Source organism: Merops nubicus, unplaced genomic scaffold, assembly GCF_000691845.1.
Source record: "Merops nubicus isolate BGI_N331 unplaced genomic scaffold, ASM69184v1 scaffold24051, whole genome shotgun sequence".
Lineage (NCBI taxonomy): Eukaryota > Metazoa > Chordata > Aves > Coraciiformes > Meropidae > Merops > Merops nubicus.
Window position 1 is genome coordinate 3,375 of NW_008587943.1, and position 11,118 is coordinate 14,492.

The 11,118-nt window shown below is 37.0% G+C and overlaps 1 protein-coding gene across 1 annotated transcript; it reads left to right on the forward strand.

The window, feature by feature from the left end:
• Window positions 1–663: 663 nt before the first annotated feature.
• Window positions 664–11,057, forward strand: LOC103781403 (TALPID3 protein-like; the record flags this gene model as incomplete). Its single annotated transcript, XM_008949118.1, has 13 exons — window positions 664–733; window positions 1,874–1,940; window positions 2,368–2,545; window positions 2,941–3,174; window positions 3,708–3,876; window positions 4,349–4,525; window positions 5,316–5,436; window positions 6,305–6,449; window positions 7,545–7,586; window positions 8,657–8,883; window positions 9,790–9,862; window positions 10,185–10,445; window positions 10,883–11,057. Coding segments are annotated over 13 exons (1,939 nt in total), but the record flags the coding sequence as incomplete, so codon positions are not given.
• Window positions 11,058–11,118: the final 61 nt, after the last annotated feature.

Genomic DNA, 11,118 nt, shown 5'->3' on the forward strand with positions numbered 1-11,118 from the left:
AATCAAACCATGCTGTGACAGGATTGCAGCAATGTCTCTGCATGACTCAAAGCAGACCTTGTGACCTGAACAAAGTCTCAGAAGTATGGTGGAGTTCTCCACCATCAAATAAGGTTAAGAAAAAGGTTTTTACTTTCCTAACTTGCCTTTATGACTCTTCATAGGCTTTGGTTATTGATGGATTGTACTTGAGAAAATTCAGCTCTTCATTTCCACAATCAGTGCTATGAGTGTTTAGTTCTGTGTGTGGGTAATCCTGAATTGTTTGAGATTAGCAGTTTAACTTGTTTAACAAATGAACAGATTAACAAACTTAAACACGTGTAGTTTCACTACTGCTGCTTTGGCCATAAATGGGGAGAATACACTTAATCTGCACTTAGAACATATACTGTTCATTTGAACTGTGCTTCTAGGGTTTTTGTCACTAAACAGTTGAGTTCTTGACTACAGTGTCCAGATGATTCTATGGTAGAGTTCTAAACATACTTTTTTGTTCCAGATGATTCTGCAGTAGATATCTTAACACGTTTAGTTTCAAGGCCTTGTGTAAGTGTGTGGAGATGTTTACATTTGTGTATTCAGCAATTCCATCCACTTCTATTAATTTGGCCACTGATACTAGAGGCTTTGACGTATGATTTTTCTGCTCTTCTTCTGAAGGACTATCCTAAAAAAGTTGCAGTGCAAGAAGATCCTTCTCTGCTACTAGAAAATAGCAGAAAATGCAAGGGTAAGTCACACTGATACTGCTACAGCCCCTTTTTTCTGTAAGAAAACTGTTAGAGGAAAAGGGAGCTTTAATTTTTTCTTAGGTATTTTACTTCAATGTAGAAACTTTTGAGTGAAAATATTCAAAAGTTTCTTTGATAAAAAGATAGTGTCATTTCCATTCTTAAATTATGCAAATTTTATTCCGGTCTTGCAGGCATTGTACTAATTTATGAAGCTCTTTTGATTAACTGAGAGGGAATTCTGGTCCCCCTCCAGTCCTAGTGCACCAGAATTTTTAGATTGCTTTTACTAGTTGAACTGTTTGTGTCTCTGAATAGAGAATCTTGGGGGGAGACCTTGTTTGGATGCATTTTTCTCATGTGGGTAGTTGTACTACAAATGCATATTTTTCTGCAAGCAGCCTATACAGTAAAAAGATACTTTTAATCCTTAGGAATCTAAGAAATCATGTTGACACCTTTTCCTTTGACTTCTGAATATGCCAGTCAGGTTCAATCCAATTTGGGGAAGCGAAGACTTTTTAAAGAAAATACACTTCTGCAGGTTTCTTGGATATCTATGGCTGTGTAGTGGAAGAAACACAAATCAATACCCCCATTTAAGGCCAGAAATGAATACTTTGGTTTCCTCTTTTATGCTGACAGAGGCAGCAGCTGGCTGGCATTTCAGCATCTGTGTGTAACTGACAGCAGAGAAACACCAAATCTGCCACATCTTGGGTTGTTACCTCTGCCCAGCAAACAGAGGGTGAGGGAAAGCCTGCAATTCTTTGGCATAATTTAAAGCTATTAAGAAAGATCTGTTGCAATTTGTGATTATTGTGGGGAAATACTCATATCACAGTTCTATTTTTTTTTTTAATTAAAGCTTTTTCAAGTTAGAATTCGCAGGGTTTTATTGAATGGGTTGTCTAAGCTCTAGTTACTATTTATATGGAATTTTCCCCCAAATTTTATGAAGGTAAGGTATTGTTATTTTCACAGCATACTGAGATAGATTTTATTGACACCAGCATTCAATACAATATAAAATTGTGCTAAATGAAGCCATGATTTAAGTCCGCTACTTAGCAAAATGAAAAATTTTGCAGCTGCAATGTGGTTGATGCAGGCAATAGATGTTTTGTCTTTCCTTACAGATGATGTCTTTATTTCTCAATATGCTACTGGCCAGAAGGAGGCTTTAAGAGCAGTATTAAAGCAAAAGTAAGTATGTGGTGCTGTTAGTGTCTCAGCTCAGCTCTTTATGTGCAGATATACCATTATGCTGCTGCTTCAGTTTCTGCCAAAATGCATAGCTGGAAAGGAGAAGGTGTTTTGTAGTGCTCTCTGTTTTTCTGTCTCTGAAGGTGTTTTCAGTTTATTTTATCATTCAGAGCTCACTGGAATATCGTGTTTATTTTGCATATTTTTGGTAATGCTTTGATTTAATGATTTCATTATATAAGAATCAGGCAAGACCTGCTCTGATAGGTGATTTATTTTGTGCCAAAACCATATAATATTTCTAAAGACAGGTAAGGAAACACCCTGATTACCCTTAGGCTAGAAATCTTGAGCATCAAGAATTGAGTTAGACTTTGCTGATATGGAGAAAACAATGCTATTTACAGGCACTTGTTTATTTTCTTAGAACTCAGAACACTCCTGTACTTAAAGAGGTGAAGGTGCAGCTCTTAGGAAATGCCTCCACAGAAAAAAGGGAAAGCATTGGTCATGACACCAGGCCAGCACACAGGGAAGTTGATTCTGCAACAACTGTTGCAGCAGCAACTGCTGCAGCAATTGCCACTACAGCTCCACTTCTTAAAGTAAGTAGCTTGGGATATTATTAGTTCTTGGTCCACTTAGAATAGTAGATGTTCTAAGCAAGCCTAAAATTGTTGGTACTATAGCCAGAGAGACTGAAAGTGCCTGCTTGCTGTTTTCTGTGGGTTAGTCATCTCAGACTTACTGACCCATATACCAGAGAAAACCAATTTGCATTTGGCTAAATGGGCAAATGGACAGAGACCATTTGACTTATCTTTTAAAAGAATTTCATATTATTTCTAAACCACCAAACATTAGGGCTGACTGGGATTTTATTTCTATTCTTTGGGAAGCAGATTGTTCCAGGGTGATGGGAAGGATGTTTTGTTCTCTTCATGTATGCACATCTTTTGCAGGAAGGTTTTTTCCCTTTCTTTCTTTTCCTCTCTTGCAGGTTCAGAACGATTTAGAAGCAAAAGTTAACTCAGTTTCAGCATTACTTCATAAACTGCAGGAGACAGACAGACAACTGCAGTGTGTTGCTGAACAGCAAATAAATATGAAGATTCACCACGAGAAGCCCCACTGCCATGAAAGGGTCAGTGAGCTTGAGAAACAAATCAATGCTTTCATGGTGCAACGGATCCAGCACTTGGAAAAGTTACAGGAGCAACAAATGAATATCCAGGTATCTAAGTAACAGGGCAGAAGCTTTAGTTTAATTTCTTCTGTATCTCAGTGTTAATGTTACAAAGATTCTTAGTGTCAGAAAGAAAGAAAGATTCAATGCCCAGCATGTGACCTTAGAGCTTTTTTGGCAATGGTTTTATTTCTGGTTCTGTCACAGATATCTAATCCCCTCACACCCCCCCTTAATTTTTGTGTCTGTGCAAAGTAAATGCAAAAATTTTAAAATGCTCATTTCCCCTGAGAAGTTGTTTAGACCTTTGTTAGTTGAGGAAACTTTGATTTAATAAATAGCCAGTCAAATTAAAAATCTAAGAACAGTTATAAATTCTTCAGAGAATCCTGTGTGCTTTTTGGAAGGCAGACTAATGTCCAAGCATGGCTGTGTTCCAGGGTTACTATAAATTACTTCTCTCTCAAACACCATGTCAAAATCTGATTAATATGATTACGTGCTTAAAGCTTTCATGTTTAAAGTTTTACTTGGGAAAACCAATGCATATATCAGAAATACTTTGTAATTTTGTCTCTCAGTCCCATCTCATTAGCTCTGCAGTCAACATGGGTGGCTTACAGCAAGTTCAGGTCCTGTCCTCCAGTCACATGCCAAAACAGCCTGAGCAGCCAGAGCAGCAGTTGCTTACTGATGGAGTCCCTTCGTGTCGGAGGAGTTTATTTCCCACCAGGGGTGCACCTGCCCAAGGTGAAGACAAATTCTTAAGATCTTACATCCAGTGTTAGTTCTGCATTAATTTGCTTTCTGTTAATATTGAATTGTGTATCCCATCATTAATGAGTAGTAAATTTCTTCTGTAGAGTTGATTTTATTGCCTAATATACTATATAATATATGCTACTTACTCTGAAGATGTTCCATCTTATATTAAAGTGAGAGTTTATTTACTAAGTGCTTAGTCTGCACCTGTATTTAACCTAAAATAATCTCTGTGGAAGCTTGTAATGAGCTAGCTCATACTATGGTTGGGGATTTTTTGATCCTTTTGTAATAGCACTTGTAAGAATGAAACTTTCTTTCAGTTTGCTTTTTAACTAGTTTTGCAATTCTGTGGAAAAATACATAATATTGGCATGGCTTTTTTTTCTATATTTGTTTTCCTATGAAGAAAATTATTAACATTTAAATAACGTGTTTGTTTTTTTTTGTTTTCCTGGAGCATATTCAAGCCAATTTCAGAGTCATGGGATCGATACACAAAAATCTCCTCTAAAGACACCAGTTCCTCGGAGATGTGCGCCAGAACCTGTATCAAAAAGTTTGAAAATCTTAAAGAAAGAAAACCCTGTAACAGAAAAGGAAAATATTCCCAAATCCAGAAGTGAAGGTACTGCAGGTAAGACACTCCTGTCCTCCACTGGCCTGAAAGGCATGGCCTGAGGTTTGCTTTCTGTGGGGCTCATGTTTTCTGAGCACTTGAGTTGACGACACTTCAGTACACGTATTCAGAAAATTTGAAAACATGTTTAGAAAGGGTTAGTTTTGTGGATAAGTCACTTACTCTTAATGAACTACAGGCTTAAAGACTATAGTGTCTCAACATGATTGCTCACAGAAATATTTTCTGAGATGAAGAATGATCATTCATTATCAAGTTTAAGGAAGATTATATAGAATAATTAAAAGATTGGGATCTACTCAAGTCATTAGCATTGGTTGAATTGATTTTTTTTTTTTTTTTTCATAAAACCATGTGTTCATAGGGTCTCTGGGCCATCACAATGAAAATAACATCTGTAACATAAAGGAAGTAATTTCCTTTTACTACTTTTGATCCATTCAGTGGCACAAAACTCAGTTTTTAAGATTTCATCAAACAAGACAGAGGAAGAAAAAAACCTGTGGACAGAATGTTTCTCTGTGACTCAGTTAATTGCTGTCACAGTTTCCTTCATCTATTTTCTGACTTTGCTAATGTAAAGCAGTCATAGTAAGACTGATTAATGTGCGTGGTATAATGTGACTTGTCTTACCTGAAATAAGTCTGTATTTTAAAATTTAAAAAAGGGTTTTTACTATCTGTGGTGATTATTACATAATGTTGAAACATTTGGAAAGGAGGAGAAAATGTTAAATGTATTAAAGAAACTTAACAGTAAGTGTCACTGGTTTTTTTTCTGCCTTAGGTGAAGGGAGACTTCTTGAGCATATTCTGAATTCTCAAGAAAAGCCACCAAGGCAAACTGAGTTTTCTGAGAAGGCAACATTAAACAGTAATAAAATGAGCAGGCATTCTGAGAGAGACAGGTAAATAACCATAACAATCCAAGATTGAGGATGATTTGTTTGTTTTAATGAAATCGAGAAAAGTATATTAGATATTGGTGGTGTAATGGAGACATTGCATTGTAATAGAGTCCTTGAGTCTGACAAAGCTGTGGTGGAAGTAAAACACCAGAGCACTGGTACCTCCAGGCTACTTCTGCATTTGTTGTACTGAAGCTAGATGAGAGCTTGTTGCAGAGGACAGTTCATAACACATTTCTCAGAGGCCAGTGAGTGTCACTGGGAGTGCTTTTCTCAGTCTGATTCTTCTAGTGTAGCAGCTTGGAGAGTAGGGTTGGGAGGACAGCTGTGCAGGCATTGTGTTTTGGGATTGTCCTTGGCAGGGGGACTTCAAGCTGCCTGCTTGTGTGAGCTGTGTGAGAACACTTTGGGAAGGAGAGCATGCACCTAACGATTTCTAAGCAGTAGGGTGGGTGAGGAAGTGTTCTTAGCCATCCAGTCTGAAACATATTTTTCACAGGCAGTAGTTCCATGTCATAATTTCACTAATGTGATGAGAAAGGGGTACATACATAGTGTCTTATTTGTGATAATATGGACAAAAATGTTAATTGCTTCAAATGGTGGGGTATCCAAAGTTTAAGTATTACCCTGCTAGATATGCATTTTAGATGTAGTTTCACTGTTGAATATGCAAGGATACAGCTCAAGGTGCTAAGTGGTAGACAGAAAGGTTATGGGGTTTCCTCTGTGAAAAAGCAAATTCCATTTTATGTGAAGGTTTGGTATTCTTGCACTTTAAATTCATGCTTGGTTTCACAGTTGGCCAGTTTTTTGGGTCATATGAGGAGCCATGAGACTTTTTAATCAAGAGTGTTTCTCCTGTCAGGGGTACTGCTTTGCGTACAGACTCACTCCCTGCTATTGAAAGCTCCTTCCAAAATGGCAGCTCAGCTGAGAAAACAGTGAAAAAGGCAAGTGATTTACTTCAGGATCTTGGCCAGCTGAGAAGAGAAATGCAAGACATGCTGCAGGTAAAGTCCATCTTATCAGAACAGGTGGAATCAGATAGAATAGATTCAAAGAGCATGAATAAGGGGAATAAAAAATATGGAGAAGAACTTAGAGGTGTGGTATCAGTACAAGTGCCTGGCATACTTCAGTGTATTGTGCTGATAGTTTTGTAACTTTGGTGCTAGAAAAGTTCTGTGCTGGCAACACGTTGCTTGTCTCTGGCTTTTGACAATTGAGGCTTTTATCTGTTTGCTAACCTGGTTCCATGTGGAAGCAAAGTACACCTGATCATTTAGCCTGTCTGCTGTGGTCCTCTCTGTGCCTGTAGGAAAGAGGAAAGACTTGAACATTCACAGGTTTGTGAATTGGCTTGGAATAGTTGTTTCTACTGGCTCATTTTTGTGGTTGAAGGTTTCAGCTTGCATATTTCCCTAAAAACACTTGGTGTTACTAGTTAGTTGCTGCTGTATCTTAAGCTTCATCTGCCATATTCTGCAGTATAGCTGTTGAATTATTTCATATATTTTGTAAGTGGATTACACATTTAACTGTTACTACTAGTAGGAGAACTGATGCTGTGTGCCCCATTGATTTTGGAAATATTTGCTTACCACCATTGCAAAAAACTTATATTGAATAATTAACTTCAAGGACCTTAAATTTATTTAATTAAATTGCCTTAGTATAGGCAGCAGAGAATGGGATGAAATAGGAGAAGAAATGGCAGGTGAGAAAGATACAGCTGACATGGATTCAAATACATTCTTAGGAAAAAGTTCAGTAGGAAGACAGAGATGATGACTCCAGCAAATGTGGGGTTGAGTCAGTTAGATACTTAGCTATTGACTGCTCACATTTGAGAGATCTGTAGAGTGAGAAGAAAAATGCTTGAGATAAATGACCAGTAGCTTTGTTGTACAAGCAAATGAGAGCCCTGGATTAGTGAGGCAGGTTGTGAGGGAACAGAAGGTGGAGCTCTAAGCCAAAAGAAACGTGCAGCGAGGTTCAGTCGTTCACAAGGAATTCAGTTGCACATTTAAATTGCTCTACAGTAAATTTTACCTTGACAGATCTGTTTTAGATAAGTTTCAGGAGCTCTTCTCCTGTCTTTTTAGGAAGCAAATTCATGGAAGTCAGACATGAATGAACTTCTTAAGGTATACCTTGAATTTTTATGTTTGGTTTTTTGTTTTTTTTTTTAATACTGTAACACTGAAACTTTCTTACATGCTTGCAATGTGATAACACTACAGTAACTATTGCATACTTGTATTTTTTTGAGAAGGTTGCCATTACGTACATTTTTTAAATTAAGATGTAACTTGTCTTTTCTGTTTAATTCTGATTTGATAAAATAGTAGCTTTAAAGTCAAAACTAATTTGTGCTCTGTGAGGGTTTGTTTTTTTTTTTTCCTACTCATATAGCTGATGCTTTCAGAGTCTACTCAATTTGGGGTATTTTGGTTTTGTCTGGGGGTATCTTTTTCTTTACATACGTGTATCACTTTTTAATTTTTTTTTTTTGTTTCCTTCCTGGACAATGAAGTACTTTACATGGGGACCTCTGGGTTTCATCAGGAGCATGAGGATGAGTGTGAGAACTAATAGCTGTGTGGCTCCTTGTTTCCCGTGTACTTGTGTCCCTTCCTTTTGTATTTAGCAGCTAATACATGCTTGATTTTTATCTCTATAAAAAGGTTCTACAAAGTAAAAGGCTAATAGTTGCTTCGTTGTTTCTTATCAAAAATAGAACTTGGCAAATAAGGATCGTGGTGCTGTTGAGGGGTTTATTCTGTTGTTAAAACTTAAGTATGTGCTTGTTGTTTCTTGGGGTGGGTTGATGCCAAATGAGTGCATATATTTAGAGGAATTTGGGGTTTATTAGGCTTTTAATTATACTTAAATACTTTTACATGAAGAGAATTGCATGTGATACTTAACTTCATGTGTCTAATTGCCATTTTTTTCACATGCTTATTAGCTTCATTAGCATTGCCTCTCATAAATAATTTTGAGAGCTTGTAGACATCTTTCCAGTTGCTTGACTTTTAAATATATTCACAATATACTGAATGTTCTTGAGTAATTGAAATGAATGTTGGTACATGTGGACGGTGTTTCATAGGATGGACATTGGTGTGATAAGTTAATAGAAATTCTGCTCAGTGTGTAGAAAATTAAAATTATAATCTCTGATTAAGAGCTAGAGGTTCTGTTTCAATTTCAGTCAAAGAAGCTTGCTCTTGCATCTGATCTTCCTGAACATCGTCAGCTCAATAAACCATCCATCCTTCAAAACATTAAAGTGCCCAAGTCTATACTAAGAGATGCTGAAAGGATTTTGAGAGGAGTTCAAAACAATAAAAAAGTTCTTGAAGAAAATTTGGAAGCCATAACGTGTGCGAAAGATGGGGATGCCATGTACACTTTCATTAATGCCCTGACTGCAAACAGGTTAGAGCCTGTAATTCAATGCTTTGTGTGACTCCTCATTGTATGTGCTCACCTTTTATCACCTCTCTTTCAATTTTTTTAATTCTATGCATTGAAGAACTAGTGCACTTCCCTGAGGAAAATACTTATTGACTTTTCTCAGCAATCATTAGGTGATTCTATTGAACCTGAAATGTTTTTTGACCCTCCTGATGTGAACTGAATTTTTTGACAGGTTCCTGTTACTTCATGGTAAATCTGAATTCTGAGACTTTATCCTCTGGGCTAATTGCTCTGATGTCATCAAGTGTGGGCATTTAGGTTTTGTAGACAAAGTTGCATTGATAAGAACATTAAAGAGTTATTTCATCATTCAGAACAGAAGAGACTTCATAAGCCTGTAAATGTTACAGAATTTGTCATCCTGCAGCAGGTCTTTAGCTTCTGAACTTTTCCTTTGTTAGTTGTGTTAAATACTCCTGCTTGAATCATAATGAAAGTTTTCCTATTAAAATGCAACTTAATCTTGTGTTTTCGTGAGGAAGGTCACTCTTCCCTTCACATCAGGATTTTTTTTTTCAGGCATGCTATCTGCTCTTTTAGAGGAAGCAGTCATTTCTGTCATCTGCTTTTTGTCTTTTGAGTTGGAATGTTTTTGTTACCTTGTTTTTTCAGTTATTGATCAAAATAAGAGCTGATGTGTAGATGTTTGTAACAATGTTAGTACATACCAGAGGGGTGGGTTTTGCAGGTGGCATTATGTAAGAACAGGTTTAGTTTGGGGAAATTTGGATAGGGTTTGTTTAGTGCATTTTGGTGTGTTCTGGGTTTCTCTATTTATAGTTTTTATAGGTCAGTACTTTCCCATGAATGAATATGTGTGATTAGAAGAGCACTGCCCTGAAGTAGTTCTTTCTTTTATTTCAGTAATGGATTGGAAGAGATTCGTATCAGGAGGACTGTGGATGAGTGGATTAAGGCAATCAGTGCAGAAATTCAGGTATGGCTGGAAAAACATGAGTTCAGGTGTTTGTGGTACATTTTGCCACCTTTACGCTGTTCTTTCATGTCAGTAATTAAACCTTATTCAGTCACAACTCGAAAACATGAGAAAACTGCTTATTATTATTACCATGTAGTGTACTATAGTAAAGTATTTATCTCTGTTTTAAAACTTGAGTTTCTTAATGTAAATCACTGGTCGCAATTGCTGGCTGATATGAAAAACAGGCCATTTCTCAGAACTTCAAAGTTATCCACAGACTCTTCTGATAGCCTTGAAGATAAAATCTCCTTTTATTACGTTTATGTTTTATCTTTAGGCTGAAATGGCAAGAAATGATTCAGAACAAGTGAAATATGATCAAAAGGTCCCATGGATCAAGAGAGCCCAAAACGTCAAGACTGTGAAGACCAATAAAGAAATTAAAGCAAAAACTCAAAAAATGCAAGGATGCTTGACAAAGAAGCCTTTATCTGCAGCTAAGCCATTGCAGAGGCAAGCAGAAGATAACACAAGCAAACAGAGATTTAGAACTTACTTTTCTTCTGAAAATTTGCAGAGGAAAGAAAAAAGGGCAGCTGTGAGTTCCCCAGTAGTTTTCTCCTTCTTTCGTAATCACTGCTATGCTTTAGATTGCAGTATGCGTATGAAAAATTATTTCTATGTGTAGCTGTAATAATTTCAAGTGAAAGTGATCTCCCTGTCCTGTGGATTCCTCTTGTCAGAATTGTCCTTGTTTTCATGTGCTGTAGAAGCCTAAGCTGAGTATCTGTAACACTGTGGAATTCATTGTTGTGTTACCAGTTTGTCTTACTCAGCACCTGCTATTTCATTCAGCTGTTAGTAAGCTGCTTGTATGTATTCTGTATGCATAAATTTTTATGTGTGCTTGCAAATGATACCATTTGCTGTGGAACTTAGTTCTTTTCTTCCTCCAGACATTTTCAACACTACTGTTGTGTTCAAATTTTTATACAGGAAGAATTGTGAACTGCTTTTTTTTTGTGTGTGTGTCAGGAACCTGTGAAGGGAAGCACAATGGTACAAAATGAAGACTATCTGTCTCAAGTTTATGGGAAACCAATTTACCAGGGCCATCGTAGCACGCTTAAAAAAGCACCCTACCTGAGATTCAACTCTCCCCCTCCCAAGACTAAAGCTCAAAGACCCACAGTGATAGAGTGTGTTAGGGGTAAGTAATTCTTTGATGTGAACAAGGTGTTCCCTTCATAGGATCATAGAATCATTTAGGT